At 44.6% G+C, this 23,389-nt stretch overlaps 3 protein-coding genes across 8 annotated transcripts; 2 read left to right on the top strand and 1 right to left on the bottom strand.

The window, feature by feature from the left end:
* The first annotated feature begins 52 nt into the window (after positions 1 to 52).
* Positions 53 to 6,886, top strand: pla2g15 (phospholipase A2, group XV). Its single transcript, XM_048972327.1, has 6 exons — positions 53 to 338; positions 1,631 to 1,787; positions 2,421 to 2,539; positions 2,927 to 3,025; positions 4,388 to 4,612; positions 4,798 to 6,886. Exons 1-6 carry the CDS (start codon positions 212 to 214, stop codon positions 5,310 to 5,312), a joined length of 1,242 nt encoding a protein of 413 aa, XP_048828284.1. The 5' UTR covers positions 53 to 211; the 3' UTR covers positions 5,313 to 6,886.
* On the bottom strand, positions 6,840 to 12,831 carry usb1 (U6 snRNA biogenesis 1). Of its 2 annotated transcripts, XM_048972331.1 has the most exons (7): positions 12,536 to 12,798; positions 9,907 to 10,112; positions 9,637 to 9,820; positions 9,349 to 9,402; positions 8,972 to 9,077; positions 8,701 to 8,784; positions 6,840 to 7,499 (listed from the first exon to the last, which is right to left on the bottom strand). In XM_048972331.1, exons 1-7 carry the CDS (start codon positions 12,670 to 12,672, stop codon positions 7,395 to 7,397), a joined length of 876 nt encoding a protein of 291 aa, XP_048828288.1. In that variant the 5' UTR covers positions 12,673 to 12,798; the 3' UTR covers positions 6,840 to 7,394. The 2 variants fall into 2 exon arrangements, with proteins under 2 accessions (XP_048828288.1, XP_048828287.1); XM_048972330.1 differs by having other exon boundaries at positions 6,840 to 8,784; positions 12,536 to 12,831.
* A 1,279-nt stretch (positions 12,832 to 14,110) lies between these two features.
* znf319b (zinc finger protein 319b) lies at positions 14,111 to 23,330 on the top strand. Of its 5 annotated transcripts, none has more exons than XM_048972323.1 (2): positions 14,111 to 14,515; positions 18,113 to 23,330. In XM_048972323.1, exon 2 carries the CDS (start codon positions 18,454 to 18,456, stop codon positions 20,254 to 20,256), a length of 1,803 nt encoding a protein of 600 aa, XP_048828280.1. In that variant the 5' UTR covers positions 14,111 to 14,515; positions 18,113 to 18,453; the 3' UTR covers positions 20,257 to 23,330. The 5 variants fall into 5 exon arrangements, with proteins under 5 accessions (XP_048828280.1, XP_048828279.1, XP_048828282.1 ...); XM_048972322.1 differs by having other exon boundaries at positions 18,116 to 23,330; XM_048972325.1 differs by having other exon boundaries at positions 14,115 to 14,265.
* The last annotated feature ends 59 nt before the right edge of the window (positions 23,331 to 23,389 follow it).

The raw sequence follows: 23,389 nt of genomic DNA on the forward strand, positions 1-23,389 counted from the left end.
ATTGTTTTTCCTCCGCCCTCAAAGATTCCGATCGATGTCCTCGGATCTCGATGTCTTCCGTCTTTTGATTTTTGCATATACCTTCGTGTTTTTTGTCCGGTCCCGTGACTTCCACAAGCTCAGTGTATGGTAGGTCTATGGTGATGAAAACCATAAAAAGCAGCCCAGGTCAGTATTATTATAGCCACTAAATTATGAGCCAGCGGAAGAGATGCCATCGAGTTATGGCTTGATGCTGCTTCTGTTCCTGCTGTTAATGGTGCTTTCCTACAACGCCACTCCTGTAAACAAATGCCTGAGAGAGAAGTCTTGCAAGACTCGTCCCCCGGTCGTCTTGAGTAAGTAATGTTCATTTCCTTGATTATATGCTGTTGACTTAAATATTCGTCTGCAATCGGTTTGACATCTGTGACTTAAGACATGTCATGTTATGCACAGTCACAGTGGTTTATGTAAATGAGTCATTCTTTAAGTATGGCAGATTTGCGTCAATTTAAAAATTCTTTAAAATCATTGTAATAACGTAGTTATATAGCCTATAGTATCCACGCCTATACATAATGTGTATAATATACATAATCGATTAATGATTATAAGCATTTTGTAAGAATAGTAGTGCTTTTATTGTTGTTTTTCGTGTCCCGGAACTTTTGAGTGGTGTGGAATACCTATGCCTGTGGTTATTTTAGCTGTTTATTTCGGAATGAGACTGTTGCTTCAATAAGTCATGTGACAGCGTGTTGAAATGGCCCTCCCGTGTTGTACGTGAAACAATAGATATATAGTAAAATGTGCTTTGCAATAATACGGAGTTACTGATCCCATTTCCTCCTCTTAAACACACTAATACTATTTTGCGGTGGAAATGATTTTTGTGGCACTTGGAGAGAAGTTTTACGACAATGTGAAACACAAGACTAACAAAAACTGAAAGTATTCGCCGTTACTTTTAAACTAAGCAATGATATCTCATTCAGTACAATCGAACTAATGAGTGTATTAATGTTACTTAAGATCATTCTTCTTACAATACATGAATACAGATGTTAGAATATTCTGTAACTGCTCACTGATGCTTTTCTGAGTCGCTTGAAAATAGTCTGCCCACAATGAGCTGATTGAACCTTAGTTCTAGGATAAAACAACTGGAAAAAAATATAAAGTGGTTGATGCATTGACTGGTTTATAAGATTAGCCATTATAAGATGCTTTATGTTGTGTGTACAAATGGTCTTAACTGACATGAAATGTGCTCTGCTTTTTTTCTCCTTTTGTTTTTCTATATTTGTGTGGTTTTATTTTGCTTTGAGATCTAATGTAATTATCTGTCCTAAAGTATATTCCTTATATATGTTCAGAGATTTTATTTTTTTTTTTATTTTATTTTTTTTTGTGTTCGCTGTGAGATTCTTGGTAAAAATTCTGTAGTTTTCAAAAACTCAGTTTGAACTGGGAAAGGTATGAGTCGATCACATCAACCTGACATTGTCACCTCTTTGCACCAAGATGGTGAAGCGTTGCATATCTTCAACTACGTTCAGCTCGGATAACATCGCCATAGGCCTGTCAACACCAACTTCTGATTGGTAGGTCTGATTTAGTCACATGACCGTATGACCTTGTCCTGCAGTTCCAGGAGACCTGGGGAACCAGCTGGAAGCCAAGCTGGATAAGCCCAGTGTCGTCCACTATATCTGCTACAAGAAGACAGATGATTACTTCACCCTTTGGCTCAACCTGGAGCTGCTGGTGCCTGTGGCCATCGACTGCTGGATCGATAACATGCGGTGAGTTGGGATGAGGGGGGAAGGTGAGCTTCTGACCTCTCTTCCAGCCTTTAGTAAGAAGCTGTTGACACTGTGATCTGTTTGTCACTGCCAGTGGACATAGCCCCTAAAATGAGGCTGCAGGTTTCTCTGACAGCATCTGGTGTCGTTGAGGTTTATTGCCAGTCTGAAATAACTTCCCTTTCAGTTTATCTGTTTCTCCTTCTCGTGTTCCTTTTGCACTTTAGCCAAAGGTGACAGACACATTGCGGATTTTCATTCTCAGTTTTGTGTTCCTCATTAATTAGCTGTAGGTAACTAAGTATGCAGAACCGAATGTTGGTTCTAGATGGGGACTTGATACCGAAATCAACCAGAGGCAGTTCTTGATATATATTTTTTTGATTAATGCCAATGTAAAGCACCTTTATTTTGGATTATATAATCTCTAGGTAATCTTGTTACAGCTTGCTGTGTGTTAAACTGTTATGATGAAACATAGGTTACGTGAATACGGCCCTAGCTGCTTGTACGACATGAAATCTCATTTTAACTATGGGTACAGAAACCAGGTGTAGTCGTTGGGGGATGCCCGAGATTGGCAATTAAGAGTGTCTGTGTGTGTGCGTGTGTGTGTGCACCTGTCTCTCTCAGGCTGATTTACAACCAGACAACTAGAAGCACAGAGGCTCCCCCCGGGGTGTCGGTGCGGGTGCCTGGATTCGGGAAGACTTACCCCCTGGAATTTCTGGACCCCAGTAAACGCACTGTGGGTGAGTGACTGAGCTGCTACAGGGTGTGTGCGTGGGTGTGTGTGTGTGCGGTTGCATGGCTCTATATGTGAGTAACCCATTTTCCCGGTCATCAAATTCATGTGCCGCGTCAGGAAGTAGCAGCAGGATATTTTGGTTTGTGGAGACTGTCAGAATTTTGCAGCCTCAACCTGACAGAAGATCTCTGCAATGCTAGAACACAGAATCGGTACCGGTACTAAGATGCTCTTTCCCAGGAGTGAGGCTTCGTCTTATGGAAACTCTGAGCCAGGAAAGGTTCTTTCGACGGAGCCAATACAGTATAATGAACAAGGAAAAAAACGTAACGTAGTTTTGTGTGCAGAAGTATATCTCCAGGTATTATAGAGCATGTCTGTTTCTTGGTAGGTATCTACTTCTTCACCATAGTGCAGGCGCTGGTGGACTGGGGATACACGCGGGACGAGGACGTTCGGGGTGCTCCTTATGACTGGCGCAAGGCTCCCAGTGAGTACAGACACAGCCAAGCTCACTACCGCATTCCTGTACATGCACACTTTCTACTTGGGCATTTAGAACTTTAGATTAGGGAACAAAATGCCAGCTTTGAAGATGGCACCATAATATGCTGTAAATCTTAGCTATTATAAAATTTTACGCAAATTTTGCAGGTGTTTATAACTTTGTCGTGCAAATAAAAAAACAACTAGAAATATTCTCCCAGTTAATGTACAATTCTTGTATTGGCTCGAATAAGACAACCCCCACTTTTTTGCAACTATTTTTAGAAAAAGGTTTTTGGAATACCAAATCTTAATTTTATTTGACAAGAACATGCAATGCGTTCACCAGCAGCCAAAGGCAGTCGGTTAAGTGTATTAAACAGCAAGCATTCAAAAAAAACAAATGTATCATCAGAGGGCAGACTCACACACCAGTCACTCACACATGCATACCTATGGGCAATTTAGCAACTCCAATTAGCCTCAGCATGCTTGTGGACTGTGGGGGGAAACCCGAGTACCCGGAGGAAACCCCACGACGACATGGGGAGAACATGCAAACTCCACACACATGTGACCCAGACAGAGACTCGAACCCGGATCCCAGAGGTGTGAGGCAACAGTGCTAACCACTGCACTACCATACCGCCCCGGGGGGTTGATAATGTATATTACAAACTTGAGTATTTGGTTGAGCAATATTAATAAATGAAATGACAGCTCTTTCAAAATGAATGTTACTGTCATTAATAACAGCCACAATTGCTTTAATACTAGCACCTACTCAGCCAGGGAAGCCAGCAATTTATATGACACTCGGGGATACAGGCTAGACACGCACATTGCCAGGGCTGCTAACTCTCACGCACCTGTCGTAACACTCGCCCTTTCAGACTGCCATCTAACGGCAGTCTATATTACAGCAAGTCAAAACACTTCTTACAGAAAATTGTATGTAGCACCATCTATTCCCTTTTTTGTCTAGACCCCGAAAGATGACACTACTTTTCCAGACGTATTTTGTAGGAAAAAAAAATCCATCTTGTATTTGGGCCAACATAGTAGATTAACTTCTGCTGTTAAAAAGGAGTGTAGGAAAAATCTTGCACTGTTGCACAGGACATGGAATTTTCCCCCACTAATGGCTAATTGTTTCTTCCAGTAAGGATTAATAATGGCTTCAAAATACAATTTCCTCCCTGGACTTGATATCTTTTCTAAATTTCCCAACAGCCAATTCCAGCCCAATTTTAATGCCAGTGGATTAATCCACACCGGTTTGCAATTCCAGAATATAAATACAGTTTTACTATAGTGAAGTTGTTGCTGCTGTTCTCTGGACTAATCCTCTCTGTCCACATCACAGATGAGAACAAGGCCTACTTCCTGGAGCTGCAGAAGATGATCGAGGAGATGGCCGAGAAGTACGGCAGTCCTGTGCTCCTTGTGGCGCATAGCATGGGGAACATGTACACGCTGTACTTCCTAAACCAGCAGCCGCAAGCCTGGAAGGACCGCTATATCAAGGCCTTTGTTGCCATGGCACCTCCATGGGGGGGCGTGACAAAAACGCTCAGAGTGGTGGCATCAGGTAGAGGCAGTGTGTGTGTGTGAGTGAGAGAGAGAGAGAGATTGTGAGTGTGTTGGATTCGTTCCTTTGAACAGTGCAAGCACATTAGTTCACTTCGCAGGTCGGCCACTGTAGTGCCACGTGTGAATCCATTAGTGAAGTGAGCTCATTGGCTAATTGTGCTCTGACCCTGCCCCCCGTCTCAGGTGACAACGACAACATCCCGCTGATCAGCCCCCTGAAGATCCGCTCGCAGCAGCGCACTGCTGTCACCACCACGTGGCTCTTCCCATATGCCAACAGCTGGTCCGCCGACCAGGTGCTGGTGTCGACGCCCAGCACCAACTACACACTGCGCGACTACCAGCGCTTCTTCTCTGACGTGGGCTTCCCGGAGGGCTGGGCCATGCGGCAGGACACGGAGCCGCTGTTGAGCGCCCTGGAGCCGCCCGGTGTCACCGTGCACTGCCTGTACGGTAGCGGCGTGCCCACGGCCGAGGCCTTCCACTACGAAGCCTCCTTCCCGGATGTGGAGCCCAAAGTGGTGGAGGGCGACGGCGATGGCACAGTGAACTTGTTGAGCGCCATCCAGTGCCGCCGCTGGTTGGGCCGTCAGCCGCAGCCCGTCCACCTGGTGGAGCTCCCGGGCAACGAGCACGTGGCTATGCTGCTTAACGGCACCACTGTGGCATACATCAAAAACGTGATCCTCTCCCCCTGACAGCCCAGGCAGAGCAGTGAGGTCATAGTCTCACCATCACGCAACAAAGAACGCAGAAGTATTCTAACAATCCAAGACCGTAGTCAATAGGTTATTTCTATTGGGCTTGGGGGACTGCAAAGTACAACAAGCGGACTCTTCTGCTAGTCCTGGTTTGTTTACCCCTACTTCTGCCCTTTATACTCAGTATAAAAGAACAAAGACTGAGCCCAGGATTAAAACTAGCTCCGGTTTTAATTGGCCTTTTAATATTTTTCTTTGCTGTTTTACTGTCATATTTTGTTTAATTCTCGTGCACTTGCAGCCCTGTCAAACCACTACTGATAACGGTTGCCACTGCAGCCTGAATGTTTGACCTTTTGCGGTTTTAAGGGTCTCCAGTCGTCATGCCAACAGGAGGCCTTTATTCTCAGTGTGGGGTGGGAGAGGGATCCTGGCCATTTTTAAGGCTGACCTTCTTTCATCTGTCATTGTTTTCCTTGAGTATATTGAATGTTATTAGTAATGCTTTTAAAAGTCGGCTTTTATTTTGATATGCATTCTTTTGTTTATAGGATTTCCTACATTGTCCACAGAGGGGTGATCAGTGCACTTTGTGAACAGACACCTGTTACAGTTGACCTAGTAACCTCTTTTCATGAGTTGACTTGAACTCAAATCAAGAACATATAACTGTCACGTAGATAAACTGTGTCTTTGAGCTGTTGTGTGTGGCGCATGTGTGTGCCCAGCACACTGAGACCGTTCTCTTCTCAGCATCTTCGCTTGATAAGGGACCACAAGTTTGCACAACACTCCGCACCACACGAGCTCGTCATTATCCCGGCATCAGCCCCACGGGCTTCCTCAGCCTGCCGCGTTCTGTTGCTTTGGCCTTGGACTGTGCTTTTACATGTTTGAAATAATATTTAAAATTTTTTGGGGTATTGCATTGTTAAGTGCTAAATATGACTGTAGTTCAACATTTCATTGATAGTGCCTAGTTCCTGAAACATTTGGTAACTAAATGATAATGATTCTAAGCTTATACTATTGAACTAATATGGATTGTTTTGTAGGCCAGGTATAAATCTATAGGTATAAATCTGGGAACATTTAATCTATTTATAAGCTGAAATGGACCCATTACTTTTTAACACCAAACATGTATTTTATATTTATATTAAACCTGATTCATTAAATTCTTACTCCTACTAAATCTGGAGAACTGGGACTGGGAGAACCTGCCCTACTCAATGTCTGCTCAAAATGACCCCATTCAGGGGAAAACACATCTCTTCCCACGAAGATTACCTGCCCTATTTCATTAGAAAACCTGTGCTACACTGCACCACCTGCTGGACGCCGCCTGGCCGTGCACATGCCGGCTGCAAACAGCAGCTGCTCCCTGCGACTCTGTACATTAAAGGGAAGTTCACTCCTGGTTAACTTCTGGCTGCGGTGTCTCACAGGAGTCATGACCTCTCTGCCTTGGTTTGGATCGTCATGTATCAGCTCCACCCAAAAATGAAGGTTGATTCAACAAAGTGGAAATTTTCTCAATAAATATTTATCAGAAACCGGTTTACTTACAATGCTGTCACCATTAATTCTATCTTCCTATCTTTTACACCAAACTCATGTCATTTATAAACAGTATTTCAAAAGTATGTTTAGAAAATATTCACATAAAGTTACCCATCCATCTATCTGGGTCAGGAATGCAGGGATTTTCATTTCAGGCAGCACAGGGCACAATGATGGAAGTACAGCCAGGATAGCCAGCCAGTCCATTGCCATGGATAGATGGACCAAAGGTAACGATACACAGGGCAACAATGCTGCCAGGCAATTTACCAAACAGGTGAGACAACGGGCAACTCATCTGGATCTGGGTAATTATAAAAAGTTGCCCGCTAGTTTTTCAAATAGAAATTTGTTGCCCGATATCAATGGGAATGTGCCAGAGCAACAATGCTCAGTTGTCCTGTGTATCATCACTCTAAGATGATGATTTACCAGCCGTAGCCTAAATAATCTTGAGTCAAGGATGGCATAATAATGACTGATGTTAGTTCCTCTAGCGAGGCAAGACAGTCCAGCTCAGCACAGCTGAAAGCAGAACATCTTGTTTCCAGCCTTACAGCGGAGTTGCTGGCAAGTGAGCCTCAGTGGGAAGACGGCGTCCTCATGGGAGTCCAGGAGACTCTAGGGGGAACAGCAGGTGCCATGGGACAGAGGTTATTTCACACAGGTTCACAGGGGCTGTCAATTTTGGGCGCTTTTCCACCGCACCGGATACTGTACTTTGGGAACTTTCCATTGACTTCCAGTCGAGTACCAGTACCGAAAGTATCACAGAAGCTGGGATACTTCTTTGGTATTTTGGGGTGGGACTTGAAGGTGTTCATTGTCGGATGACTTTGCAAATAGCCTGGCTATGAAGCACAATACCACTGACACCTTGAGCAAGGTTGTGTACTCCGAAAATGATAAATGGAGTAAAAAAAAAAAGGTAATAATAATGTATGCATGGACAAAAGGAGAGACCCGAGCTTTAATGGCGATCTGCTTGGGAGAACCAGAAGATACGGATGACATACAATATACTGGGGCTCCATTATATTGGGGAAAAAATATATATATTGCAATGTAATTTAGCTGTAATTGATATTGGGACATTTATTTAAAAAAATTTGTTCAAGATCTCGCACTCATCTAGGATTTAAACGGTAAGGATGAAAATGACAGAGAGCACATGCAGAGCTCATGCAAAAGCAGCAGCAGTAAACTTTAAAATTACTTTTAAGCGTATATGAGATAATCTTGGAAAGGAATAACCATTAAACTTTCAATGCTTGCTGAGCTTTGTTTCGTATGACATATTTTTCACAAAAAAATGTTTTTGTGAAACTTAAATGCCCCGTGCTATAATGTCCAGACAGTATTAAGGAATGAATACACATGATCTCAAACCAGCTGACAATCACGGAGCTTGTAATGTGAGAACTTTGTGTGCATAGCATGCAATGTTGATTTCATTACTGCACATTGCCCATCTCTAACATAATACGGCCATTTTTTTAAAATTCAGTACAAAATATGTCATTCAGTGCCAGGTTTTACAATAGTGGAAAAACACCACAAAATACTGTAACTTTGGTACTTTTTTTGAAGTATCAAAACTGATACCTGGTGCAATGGAAAAGCGCCTTTAGTGTGGTATGATTCATACGAAAGGCATGCAAATCAACATCACAAGTTACAAATAATCTTCTATCTCTGAAATGAAGAAATTCTGGAAATGACTAGTAGTCTGGCGGCTGTACCATGCACAGAAACATGCGGCGATCGCCACAGAGCATGTGTGTCCATGTTTAAAGTGTGGGCAGAGAAAGGGAGGCGTCACCTGGAGCTGCGGCAGACACTCTGCACGCAGCCTGTCCGACTGGTCACCCACACACCAGGCCAGGCTGATGTGGAAGGAAGGCTTCTGTGGGGAGAAGTGGTACATCACTAAAAACAATCCCGCACAAATGCAGATATATATTTTCAGAAAAACACAACCAGTGACGATTTAGGACCAACGCTGCCTACTCTGCAGGCTTCTGGGCACGTTTAAATGCTACACATGCCAACATGTGAAAGTCACCAAAAATGTGGATGGGGGGGGCTCTAACCTGGTAGAAGGTACTGAGATTAAACTCCTCCATCGTTTTGTCCACGACTCTAACCAGTTCCAGCAGCTGAGCATGTCCAGTGGAAACCTCCAGTGCAAGAAAGGTTCTGCAGCAGAACACAACCACAACTGACACTTCTTACAAATTGTTTTCTGCCCTGTATGCATGATCAGTGTAACCAGGACATACCAAACGAATGTTTTTCCAACATGTCATTTTAGATGTCCTACATGATCATTTTTAATTATCGTGACTAGGTTGACTCATAATTAATGCAAACCGCTGATGATAAAAGGCTATCAGACTGTATGGCTGTGAAATATAAAGCACTCGGCTGACTCTGGATGTACTCCTGCATGTTTCCTGCGTGATCTCACCTTGTCTTCTCCTGGTTGCTGTAGACCTTCAGCTGGCTCGCAATACAGCTGAAGCTACAGTGTGGACAGAGGCACATGCCATAAGCATCCATATAAAAGGTAAAATAAATACACTGCCTTATCCTTTTGGATTAAATTTATTCCTTAATTTTTAAATAAACTGACTGATTACTGTTGAAAGTCTCCAACCCCGTAAGACTGGGGATTAATGCAGAAGGTCTGATAATGACAGGACCCCCAACGCACTGATAAAGAGAAGCCTGGAGGAGTTCAGAGAGCCCAGCTCACCGGGAACATTGGGCCAAGCCTGTCTGAAGGGACATCACAAAGGGCTGGATCCAATGGTGACGGAGCACAACTGTCTGGGACAGGCTGAGGTGGAACTCGGTCGAACGCGTCAGCTGGAACCCGTGGGTAGTTGAAAGTCGGGACATCTCCTCCAGCAGCTCCAAAAAGCCATCCTCAGGATGATCTAAGAGCAAGGACACCCAAAAGGATGTATGACAGAATTAATAATGGGATGGTGGCACCCCTCATGGTATACGGATCAACACTTACAAGGCAGGTACACATATGTAGCCCAGTTCCCTCGCTCGTGCTGGAAGGAGCGCACTCGTCCGCCGTGTAGTGAGCTGTCCTCTGTCACCTTCTCCTCTGGAAACATCTCCAGCACACTCTCTGGCAGGGGTAGGCGGGACTTTGGCTGAAGGGGAGGAGTCTCTTCGACACAGATTCCATCCTTTGATTGGACATGGTTGTGGTCTCTTCCCAGTTGAGAAAGAACACACAAATGCATTTACATATTTAACCAACTAAGCTCCATATCACATCACAGAAAACTGTATGTCCGTTTTACAACTAAACATCAAAAACTGAGGAACTTGTACTCCTTAACATAAGGTGTACTTTTGTCAAAAACGTGTGGGCGTTTTTAGGCGCTTTCGCACCGTGAACTTCCATCGCTTTCCAAACACAGGACCTTGACCCGATTGTAGATCCTCAGGGGTAATTCCTGAACCTTTTTTTAGTCCGTACTCCAGAGTAGATACTAATCGCTAGACCATGAATTAATGGGCTTACAGCAATAAATTGCTGACCGGTTGACCACAAAAACCGGCTTAACTTAGAAGTTATCCAGACGTGTGGGGGAAAAGAAGATATAGCAGTAGTGATGTCACATTGTTTGCTATTTTGTAGGAAATGAAAGACTGATCTGCTGGCCAGATTTAATAATGTATTATAAAAAATGTAGTGTGCCGTACAAATAAAATATAAAGAACATCCTCCATTGTTTTGTGGTGACAGTGTAGTCCATCCATCCATTTTCCAAACCGCTTACCCTACTAAGTCGCGGGGGGTTCAGAGCCTATCCCGGATGCAATGGGCACAAGGCAGGGAACAACCCAGGATGGGGGGCCAGCCCATCACAGGGGTGACAGTGTAGTTCCGTATGAAATTACATGTTAAGTTTAAGCTACAAGCTTTTTATCTTCCATGACTAAGTCACAGTTCCCATTCTGCTGTGCGAAAGTGACACACGAAAGTGGCTCAGAACTACAAAAGGTCTCAGTCAAGATGGCCCAGGAACTAGGTTCCTGAACTTAGGTGGGGAAAGTGCCTTTTAACCCCAACTTTGTGCCCTACACTGCCTGTGAGGGGCTCACCATTTTTCATTTTGATTAAATTTGGCGTGTCAATTACACTAACTTTTCAGAGCTCAGAAATGTTTTTAGTTAAAAAATACTTTTAATTCATTGTTAAAATATTCCCTTTGAAATGAAGCACCTTTTGTACACCAGGGTAGCAAAAAAATATATAATACAGATATTTTATTTTCTTATTGTTCTTAGATTTGGTGTTTTCTTATGAGCTGTAATATTTTTTACTATTACAGCCACATGACTCAGTTGTACATTCCTGAAAAAGCTCACAAGGAATACTTTTCACAATATGGCCAAATTTAACTTTTCATAGGTCTATGTTTATTTATTCAAGGTCAAAGTTCATCTCACAAACTGCATTTTTTTACTGCTTCTGGTTATTAACAGTAGCCTAAAGTGTGTGGGACTCTTCAAAGATTTTCTCCCTTTTCTTGAAAGATGAAGTGCATGCACCACTGGTCAGGTTTGCAGCGATAACAGAGCTTCCATGGTAAAAAAGGCACAGCTCAAAACAAAACACTATGAATTATAATTTTTCGCTAACCCCCACTGCAGAAAAGGCACCATTTTTCTCAACGAGATTTTTTTGTAGTGTAAACAAAAAATATTTTTGGGCTCTGTAAGTTCTGTGTAATGCACAAGCGGAATGTCATTTCAAAAATACCGGTAATTGGTAATTTTTTGAAGTTTGTTCAATTAAAACGAAATGACCCCAACATAAAATTGCACGATGAGAAAAAACTGCATAGTTGTGAAATGAATGAGTGTACATTAGCTTCCAATTTAAAGACACCAGTGTAATTATGAAACCTGTGACACCATATTCATGACAAAGCAAAAAAACTATTTAGATTCAAAACTTCAAGATTTATATAATCTTATCGATTTTACAATTAATATTACTCTATGTTCAGTCCCCCACAAAAGCAGACTTTTATTTCGAAAGATTTTACACTTTCAGTGATGACATGAGGGACAGGTGACCTCCTATGATTTATCCCCATCAGATTAAATCTGTCTCTTTGTGAACAAAAAAGACGTTTTAGATTACATTACCCCAGGACCCTAATGAGCAGTTAGAAGTTGGACAGATGTTATATATTTTGGATAGATGTTAACATGCAGAAAAAAAGAAGAAATAATACAATAGACAAATATGACAAAATAGGTCATATCTGCCTTTTCAAACAAAAAGAGAGATAATTGAATATAAATTGCTCAAATAAATTGGAGCGTTTGGGTAATTTTCAGCAAATCACAGGGAAGATATAATGTATGAAGAAATGTACGCAAAAATTAAAATATTCCAATTTGCTTGTTATTAATTGTTCAGTTTCCTGTAAAAACTTTGAGAATTCTGCATTTAAAACTACAAATTATGGTATAAAGAAGAGACGCTATGAGTAAGTAGGTAGCTGTTTGGAAGGGAAAGAAACTGGTAGCGGTAGACAGTGTACCACAGTAATATAATTACACTAACATAATTATGATATAACTCAAAACTGTTTAACTTGTTTAATACTTACTCAGAACCCGTAGTAGATTTAATCTTTTTACAAAAACTGGAAGTGTAATCGGTTTTACTGCGCTGTCGTTTTTCGCCTTTTATATTTCCTTCTTCTTCTTCTTCTTCATCGGAACTGCTACTGTACCCAACTAACATGTCGTAAGACAGACATACGGTGGTTAACCTATTATTTTGACATTCTGCGACAAAGAGGAAGCTGATCGACTGCAGTTAACGCTGATAGGCCGAAATTCGTTCGGCCCGCTCCAACTATAGAAAACTACACAATCCCGCGTAATCCATACGAACCACCCAATCACCGCACACCTGATTGGTCCTCTGATCACGTGACTGGAAACCCGAGTCAGGCGATCTTTACAGCCCATCACTTCCGCAAATCATTAGGTTCCGATAGCGTGTTATAGCTGAAAATGTATATATACCACTATTTCATAGATACAAACTTTATATGCATTTTAAGCACAATTGTGGTCAAATTTGACACCTTATGATCGGCATTAGACATTTTTGCATTTCAACAAAGGAAGTGATATCATTGTCATTTCTGCCACCTACTGTACAGGAGGTGTCTATTCACGTCAGGCCGTTCTTATTTCAAAATGAATTATTGGCAGGAAGTACATAGAACAAATGCATTCTGCCCCAAAACTGCTACCGTGAAACACAAATGCATAAATAATATCAAATGAAACATGTAAGTTATATTATAACTTATAATACTCTACTACAATAATACCAAAAGACAAATATAACAAACGTATTTTATTGCTTAATAAAGAAATGCATTAAATATCTTATTTAATTACGTGTTCTACGACGATCATTACGCGCTTAACAAAGACACTCATACAATTTGCGGTGGTTTTTAGAATAAAATTTGTTCACAGAAATAATTCAAAAATTAACGCGTAATGTCAAAGAACAGTGCTTCAACAGGAGCATGTTAAAACTCGGTATTGCATGGAGCTTGCAAGTGAACCTTGTCGTAAAAGCATTAAATGAAGCAAAACAATTCGTAATGTAATACAAAGAAAATTGCCAATTTATAAATTTGCCAAGAAAAGACTGCTCCTGTATTTCAGTACCATATATAGCCAGTTTCATAAAATAAAACGGATCTTAATGTTTTAAAAAAGACAAGAATTTTCCTTTTGTGAGAATCAATTCATGATAGCTCCATGTGCAGCAACTTCGAATGTAATGTGTTATAGCTAATGAAATTACTTTGTCCAAAGACTTTGTTTCCGTAGATGATTAACAAATAGAGCGTAAACGATCTTGTAATTCTTAAGAACGTGCATATGCAGTGCACACAAAAACATCATATATTTTAAATATCAGCGTCCAGCGAATATGTATTGGTTTGTCAGTTGACGAGCGATAATTAAAAAAAGTTGGCAGAAATGTTTAGCAAATATTATGATTTTTTCCGCGCATAATCGATTTTCCGAGCAAATGATAATTATTAGGTTTTGCATGTTTATATTGTCTATACACCAAAATATTTGGGCCTGATATTAGACATTTATACTCCCTCGGGATGTGATGTGTTCATGCAGCGCAAGTTTCCGGTGTGTGTTTTGTGGCCGGCAATTACTGTATTTCGTATTCAGGTTCCCGTGCTCTCTACAGTATTTCGGCTCTGTGAGTATTTTTTAAAATCAGAAGTCGGATTCCTGGAGCAGGGCAGAAAGAATCGCAATAACATCAGTAAAGAGAAACAAAACAGTAAGATCGCACGAAAGACAAAAGCCATCGAAGGGATCCGTCGGGGGGGAAACATGCACATTTTTAAAGTGGTTTGATGTGAGGCACAAAACAGCTCCTTCCTGACCGTCCCGGCCTTGGGCTGGAAGCGGCCTAGGTCCGCGGATTGGGGGCTGTCAGGGCCTGCGTTCTGCCCTCTGCGAGAAAAAAAATACTCAGATTTTTTTAAATAAGGAAAACCACGCTATACCGACCCTGGACGTCTGTTGAGGTAGTATATCAAAATCGCTTTGTGAATTTACCATTTTTACAGTCGCACACGATCTATAGTTATTAAGAGTAATTGGCGCATGCGATCGTGTTTTATTGTAACTAACTAACTCGCTGTTTTATCAGGCAAGGTGGAACTAGCTAGCTTCCGTTTGCGATCGCTAAAAACGGTTAGGACAACGTAAGAACCAAATGCGGTGTGTTGCCTGTTTGAGACATCTTGTTTTTAAGCGGCCGATCAAACCGAGTTACTGGGTATCAATCGGGTGCTGCTGATCTAACGGCCGGAATAAATGAAATAAAATGTATCCACATAATGGTGGCTCGCGGGTTGTGTAGAAGGTAACAAGGTTATGCTATTACGGTATGATTTCCCCTGCTGATCGACAGCAATCTAATAAGAATTATCATCTGATATCTAAATATTTGAATTATTTGTCTGGTATCAGATTGACCCCCTAGTGATATATTATTTTTGGTTGGTTATTTGCACTTAAGAGTCGTATCCATTTTATGCAGTCGGCTGGCTATATATTTGATGAAGACGGCTGCGGCCGTGCAGATGTCGGATCTTTGTAAGGTTTATCTTGACCTTTATATTCTCCCCCCCTGCAAAAGGTATTGTTTTGTAAACGGCGCAAGCCGCCGACCCGACGGGGGTAGGTGTCATTGGACTCGCGGAAAGTACAGGTTTTGGGGGGTTGATTCAAACTCCTCCTTGTCACGGTTCGTTCGGTAGAAACGCGCCGTCCGGTTATTCCCATTTAATCGAACCGGGGACCGTTTCGCGGACTCGTCGTTTGTATGTCAAAGCCGCTGGGGCATCTGATGTGATGTTGAGTAGTTTCCGCCAGAACACCTAGTATTTTCGAAGATGGTTCCCTTTTCCAATAAAAAAAAATGCCGCTTTATGTCATATTTGAACCATTTTGTAATGGCATTTCTATACGAATGTTTCCCTAGCATATTTATATCCTTTGAATTGGACAGAAAATTAGTATTTGCGTAAAATATTGATGTGTTGGACAAGCAATATCATTTAAATGGTATGCATAAAATGGGCGATCTAATTATAGCTAATCTAAGGAAAAAAAAGGTTTCTCATTTGATTAAATCGTTATCGGACTAAAAGAAAAGAATGATTCACGTCCGGAAGATTAAAGATTTAATGTATAACCTTAATCCCATATGATGAAAGGATGTTACGCTACTAGACGATGACAATAATATATGACAAAAAGCCAATTAGCTGCTTTTTGTTTGAATAGCAGTGACGGTCTGCGTTACGCCTAACTACGGCGGATGCTACAGGAAGTGAGGCAGGGAAAACGCTTTCATTCCGAAATAGTCCTTGTGGCTACAGAAGATAAGCCGAGCTTTGTATAAAACTCTTTTCTCGAAGACTTTGCACTGGTTGCATTGATAATGAGGTGATGGGCGCGTTGGGATGTTCTAGGCAACTCGCCGGTTGGCCGTGGCTTTCCGGACGGGCTGTCCGTACCATCTCAGGAGGGGCGGCGGTAAAGCCACATGAGAAGCTGTACCATGTTTCTCGTTTTGGGGGCCGTCTGCGTGGAAACGTTTTCAGTTCACCTTCAAAGACACACCGGTCTTCGTGGTGCTAGGAGTACACAGAAGCTCGCCTGTGAAACGTATTTTTCTGTTCCCTTTCGGTGTGTGCCGTAGGAGCATGTGCTGGGGAAGTTGGTCAAACGTAAGCGGGATGTTTACCGTAAAGACCAACTGACCACGACTTATTCTGCAAGCAGAAGGCAAGAAACATTGAGCTTCTACTTATTTAACGGCTACCTGTTGACCGTTCAAAGGTTATATTAAATACGCTTAGACGCCGTAACATTAATATCTGAGAACACTTTATAGTGGTGTTAAATAACAGAGCATATAATTCAGGAAAATGTCCCTTCATACAGTTAAAGCTGCCAGTGGATTTGACCTGGCCTATGTTATTGTAACGGTGAACATTCCAGACAGACGAGGGAAGGATGGTAATTTGCATCCTGATTCCTCCAGCTACATGTCATTGCTATGTGCACAAAGCCACTGCAGAGAATTCTGGGTAACGTTTTGCCGTTTGAGACGCGGTTCATGGCTGGTGCAGGGGAAATCCTGCTGACACGTGACCAGTCCAGTTCTGCACCTTTCAAAAGGATTTAATAACGCATATGAGGAACTGTCTCTGAGGAGTATCTCTGCTGTGCCATGTTCACTTCTGCTCGGCATGTTTAAGTTCAAATGAATGGAGTGAGGACACAGCACAATGAATATATATATATGATTTCTTAGGCAAAGAACATGTTTAAGCCTGTTTATCTTGGTAATAATTGTACATTTGTTTTTTATTGTATTAGAGTAAACAAGAATTTTGCCAGTTATAAAAAAGTTACTGATATCTTGTGGGATATCTACATAAACTCTGCCTTCGCGTCTCTTCTTAGGGGCACCCCAGCCATCCCGTATATTTGTGTTGCATATCTTGACCGACTTAATTAACTTGATTTGTTAAATAACTCGATGGGGTATTGATTGGCCAAACAAGGTGGGGTGGTTCTTGAATCAAAATTTACTTGGGTGAATTGGATGGCGGCTGCAAAAACTGGTCTTTTTAGGAGAGGTTTTGAAATGATTAAGCTGACACACTTTGACAGACAATATCATTTTACAGCAACATGAAGATAATTTAAATGTAATTTCTGTCGCTGCCTAAGACCTTTGGACTCTGTGTGTGTGTGTGTGTGTGTGTGTGTGTGTGTGTGTGTGTGTGTGTGTGTGTGTGTGTGTGTGTGTGTGTGTGTGTGTCTGTCTGAAACCCTATGTATCCTTTAGTTGTTCACCGTATAGTTGCACTGAAGAGTATGAGCAAGGTAGCCAACCAAGAGTTTATGGAGACACCTTCAGGACTGTTGGAGAAGCATCCAGGTGGCTCCATCTGAAAGCTGACTGAAAGAATGCAAAGAGTCTACAGTGCTGTCAACAAAGCAAAAGATGGCTACTTAGAAGAGTGTAAATCTGAGAAAAGTTTGAGATGCTGAACACTCTTGATCCTTGTAATATTTGATATGTATTACTTCATTGTTTTGAGGAATTTTTCTGTAAGGTAAATTACAGCTGAAACAGAGAGAAATGCATTAAAAGCATACTGTATGTATAAATACAGTGTGTGTGCGTATAAAATATGGAAAAGTAAGGCTGGAGTATTTGAAGTGCCATGGGGAATGAAAACAGGACATGGTATATTATCATGTGTATATATATATAAAAGAAAAAGTGGGGAGTGAGGGCACAATATTTATAGTAATATGGTGAGTGACTGCTGACCATTGTGTGTGTGTGTAGTGTATAAATGAATACTGTAAGCAAGAGCAGAGTACAGCAAGGAGTAAGGGGGCCAAGGGTGAAGTATATTAGCATGAGTATAACAGCATAATTGAGTGGGAGAGTGTATATAAAGGATTAAAGGGAGTAATGGAAGCATACACCTTAAAAGCATATTAAGGAGGAAATCGGCTAATGGTAGCATATATTCAGTGTCCAAGCCAGTGATGGGCTGTTGGGTAATAATACATTTGCCTTCTTTCAGCAGAAGCTGTACACGTGAGCATCAAGGGAAGAGGGTGAGATGGATGGACATGAGCAGCAAATGCAGAACTTTTCTTCTCACAGTTTCTGACTTAAGTTTTGGTGAACTCTAAGAACCCACTTGGTACCGTGGCAACAGACCCAAAGTGCAAATCCGCTTGTCAGGTCATTTGCTTTTGACTCGCATTCTCCAATAGTTGGAGTGAGAGGCTCAGCAGTGTGTCCCTGTCATTCACCGGCTGCCACGCCCCTCTGCCTGAATCCCCCTTTGCCTCCCGTCCACCGATGATCCAAGGCTGCCCATAGAATTCCTGAAACCTGAATCCCTACTCAGCAGTCAAGATGACGGAGGCGTGGCAGCAGCACGCTGTGGCCCCCCCCGTGGTGCACACTATCCCACCGGGGGCAGAAAACGCACTGGGTTGTGCCGTGTATGGCATCGTTCTGCAGCCGGACCCCAGCCTCCAGCAGCAGCACCAGCAGCCCCAGCAGCACCAGCAGCAACAGGCACCGCCCCAGCAGCAGCATGCTGTCCAAGCACAGCAGCCCTCCCTGCAGGTGGGGGGCGATGGTGGGCACAAGTGCGGGGCCTGCGGCCACGACATCTCGCACCTGGCCAATCCGCATGAGCACCAGTGCATGGTGAGTCAGGACCGCTCCTTTCAGTGCACCCAGTGCCTTAAGATCTTCCACCAGGCCACCGACTTGCTGGAGCACCAGTGCGTGCAGGTGGAGCAGAAGCCTTTTGTGTGTGGGGTCTGTAAGATGGGTTTCTCCCTGCTCACCTCTCTGGCTGAGCACCACACGGCCCACAGCAGCGGCAACCCCATGAAGTGCTCCATCTGCGAGAAGACCTATCGGCCCGGCTCCTCTGGCAATGCCACGCCCACACCGTCCGCCACCAACCCCCAGCAGCCGGCAGCAGAGGGCACCGCCTCTGGGGGCGGGGCTGCTGTGGGAGCCTCTGCGCCCACCGCCTTTGAGGCCTCGTCTCCTGACCGGCCGTACAAGTGCTCCGTGTGCCAGAAGGGCTTCCGGCACTTGTCGGAGCTGTCGCGGCACGAGCGCGTGCACACGGGTGAGAAGCCGTACAAATGCGACGCCTGCGACAAGAGCTTCAGCCAGTCGTCGCACCTGGCGCACCACCAACGCACGCACAGTTCCGAGCGGCCTTACAAGTGCGCCGCTTGCGAGAAGAGCTTCAAGCACCGCTCGCACCTCGTGCGGCACATGTACGCTCACTCGGGGGAGCACCTCTTCAAGTGCAACCTGTGCGAAATGCACTTCAAGGAGTCCTCGGAGCTGCTGCACCACCAGTGCCAGCCGGCCGGTGAGCGGCCTTTCCGCTGCGCCGCCTGCGGCAAGGGTTTCAAGCGGCCGTCGGACCTGCGGCAACACGAGCGCACGCACTCGGAGGAGCGCCCCTTCCAGTGCGATGAGTGCCAGATGAGCTTCAAGCAGCAGTATGCGCTGGTGCGCCACCGCCGCACGCACAAAGGTGCCGCGGACCGCCCCTTTAAGTGCAACCTCTGCGACAAGGGATTCTTGCAGCCGTCTCATCTACTATACCACCAGCACGTGCATGGCATGGACAGCCTGTTCAAGTGTGCCTCCTGCCAGAAGGGCTTCAGCCAGTCAGGAGAGCTCCTGCGCCACAAGTGTGGGGGGGCAGCCGCTGCTGCAGCCGCCGACCGGCCGTACAAATGCGACGTGTGCGGCAAAGGCTACAAGAAGTCGTCGACGCTGCAGCGGCACCAGAACTCGCACTGCTCCGAGAAGCCGCTCAAGTGCTCGCTGTGCGACCGCCGCTTCCTCTCCTCATCTGAGTTTGTGCAGCACCGCTGCGACCCGGCCCGCGAGAAGCCACTGAAGTGCCCCGACTGCGAGAAACGCTTCAAGTACTCGTCGGACCTGCAGCGGCACCGGCGCGTGCACACGGGTGAGAAGCCTTTCAAGTGCCCCAGCTGTGACAAGGGTTTCAAGCAGCGAGAACACCTGGCCAAGCACCAGAGTGTACACGCCCGCGAGGCGCAGTTCAAGTGCGTGTGGTGCGGGGAGCGCTTTGGCGACCTGGGCGCCCTGCAGGAGCACACCGTGCAGCACACAGCCGAGGGCGGGGGCTACACCGTGCCCCCTTGCATATAGTGGCACCAGCTCTGCCCCCCTCGGCCCACACCTCCATCCGCATAAACTGCTCCACATGCCCTCTCCTCAGCCTCGTGCGAAGGTGCCAGGGATCAGCAACCAGTGTACGGCGCCCACTTTCCCCCCACCCCACCCCCACGCCTCTGAAATTAGCCACGGATTTTCTCCAGGTGACGTGCGGCTGCGTGCCTGCTGGGGTGCATGAGGTCGCCCTCACAATTCAAAGGAAGAGTGCCCCCCCCTTTATCTTCCCAATTTTTAAACGTGTCAGTTGCTTTGTCGGCTGGCTGGAGTGACCACACAGCCTCCTCACCCATCTGGCCCATGACTGCTCCAGACTGGCATTCGGGTCCAGAACCGGAACTCGGGATCCCCTCCCTCAACCCTGTGCCCCCTAGGCCAGAATGCCCGTGCAGTCACTCCCCCATCAGTGGGCCCCCTCTGGAGCTCTCTCCTGTACTCCTGCACCGTTCTGACACCTGAGGACTGGGACCCATGATTTTTTGATTGGTAAAGTGACTAAGCTCTGACATTCAGATAAAATTTGTTTTAACGTATGAAAGATGCAAGGGGAGGGAAAAGAAGCTAAAAACAGGCATTAGACGTGACTTTTTACAGGGGACCTTCTGCCTCGGGCCTTCACCTAGCCAATCATGAAGCTGGACCTGGACTCCTTACCGGGACACCAGGACCGGGGTGCAGGGCAGGATCAGTAAAGCCCACCCCTTCCATTTCTGCTCCCCCACACACACACGACTGACTGCAGCTGCCTTGGCCACCCCACGTCTCAGGGGAAGGCGAGGGCATCAGGGCGGGGCTGTCTGCAGACACCTTTAAGCGCCAGTCAGTGCGCCTCTGTCGCCCCGGAGTCACGGCTGTGGTCCTGGAACAACATTTGAAAGTGTCATAAATAGTTGTGAAATATTACCGTCATGTGCGTACACCACCCCCCCCACCCCCCCGCAATCCAATGATCAGCATCGTGTACCAAACCCGCCCGCCACCCCCCTCCAAAAAAAAAAAAAAGGGGATCATTGACCAGCTGGAGAGTCAAGGCCTTTGATGAATTCTCCACCATTTGCTATATAAGTAAATAAATAAATTTAAATATATATATATAAATACATATATATATATATTACTTCTAATTTCTATCCATATATACAGTTGATACACTTATAGAGAACAGTCTATCTTTCCTGCCATGCCTGAACCTGTCCAAGGTCCCCGTGTTACTGTATGTACATAAAATAATGTATGCTAATATGTTTACAAGTCATGTAGTAGGACCTGCCTTGTGTGTGTTTATAAAATGCATCTGCTGTTGTGTCTGTAGCTACTTTTTCTTCTGTGTACTTACAGTTATTGTAGTGTTTTAAGGTTGCCACCCCTCCTCCAGCTGCTAAATCGCCCCTTCATTTCAGTTGATGCCATTATATTCAGTGGAGTTGTCCTGCTGTTCTAAACCCCAATAGATAAACACTTTGTTTCACTGGAGGGGACTCTGGAGGGTTGATGCCCAGGGATTTAGATGAAGCCTTGCAGACTCTGGGAACCAGTCTATCATTCCCCACGTCCCCCCCAACCCCCCTAAATGGGGCCCCTCTGGTCATCTTTAGTGGGGCCCAGGTGGAGTAGGTGACCTTTGCGAGCCTCAGCTGAACGACACCGTGGCAGTGCGACACAGAGAGCAGCAGGTGGCGTAATGGTTAAAGAGCTGGACTTGAGAAGTTGCAGGGGAGGCTCTGATGTACCACTGAGCAAGGGCTTAACATGAAATGCTTTGCTGAGACGAGCCGCTCTGTACACAGGCACAAGTGTGACACAGGGCTGCGTTTAATTCACTTGTCTCGAGAGACTGGTGAGGATGGGTGGTGAAGAGCCGTAGGGCCCCCCGACACAGCCTGCCCCGCCCTTCTCCCTCGGTCCGTGGCTGAGGGCATCGCCATTTTCCCGCCATGTGAAGAGAAGGATAAAGGAGATCACGCCAGCCAAGATCTCAGCAGGTCATGTGACCAAGGTCTGCCTTGCTGTGCGGCGCACTGAAGCTGGGGGGGGGTCACGTGACCTGGGCCTACCTGGTTGTGCAGCACTCTAGCTGGTGGGTCCCTCTCTCACAGCCAGTCTGACTCGGACAAGAAGGGAAATTGAATTAAAGTGGTACTGCAGCAGGAAAGAGAAGAAGAAAAAAAGCGGGCAGGGTCAGCCAGTGATGTTGGTTTACCTTCATTTTGTTTAGTTTTTCCACCTAATGTATGATGGGGAAAAGCCAGGGCTTGTACTGTACTGAAATGGTGCTGGATCTTTCGGTTTATATTTAATGACGTTTAGCGATCACGTTCAGACCTGTCCCAGCCGCCTCTGGGACATGCAGAGGCTCGAGCCGAGACGGGTTTGGTGGTGAAGCCCTCTCCCCGCTGCGACAGACGTTCTCGGGAGGATCAGTCGCCCCGCCAAGTCCCTCACCCCAAAAGGGGGGTCATGAATCCCGTCGGCTCTGGGCCTGACGAGAGGCCATTTAGTTTCTTGTTCACTGTGCAGTCTGTCCTGTTGTTGTTGTTGTTGAGATTTCTATTAAAAATATGGGTATTATTTTGTTTTTTTAAACTCCAAGCATTGCAGATACACTACAGGTCAAAAGGTAATTAGGTTAAAGGAAGTGTTTTTGTATTTTGCCAGTTTGTGTTGTATAATTTCTCTTTTTAAAATTATTGTTTAAGAACTTTATATCTATATTATGATTAGGAGTTTTAAGGGCTTTAGATAGTTGATATTGGATATGGTTGATTGACAGGTTGTATGGCGTAAGCAACATGACCTTTGACCTTTGACCTGGGCAGTGTGAAGGCCCTGTGCATGCACACAGTGTTAGCTTCTGTAACCTGCTGTTCCTTGTATATGTGCTTAGGAACACTCCCCCGTCCCCCATTTAGCTTTTTTTTTTAATTTGTAGTTTGTGGAAAACATGGCAAAACCCTTGTGTGGCAATTAATATGTACATTCAAGCTAAAAAAAATAATCTGTATGTAGCATTTAATACACACAGCACTAACAAATAAAATTTTTTTCATTAATGCTGTGACGTTGTTCTTCTGTATCAGCAGCAATGAACCTACCCACCCGTGTGAGCTTG

The sequence above is a fragment of the Brienomyrus brachyistius genome, chromosome 13 (genome assembly GCF_023856365.1).
Source record: "Brienomyrus brachyistius isolate T26 chromosome 13, BBRACH_0.4, whole genome shotgun sequence".
Taxonomy (NCBI): domain Eukaryota; kingdom Metazoa; phylum Chordata; class Actinopteri; order Osteoglossiformes; family Mormyridae; genus Brienomyrus; species Brienomyrus brachyistius.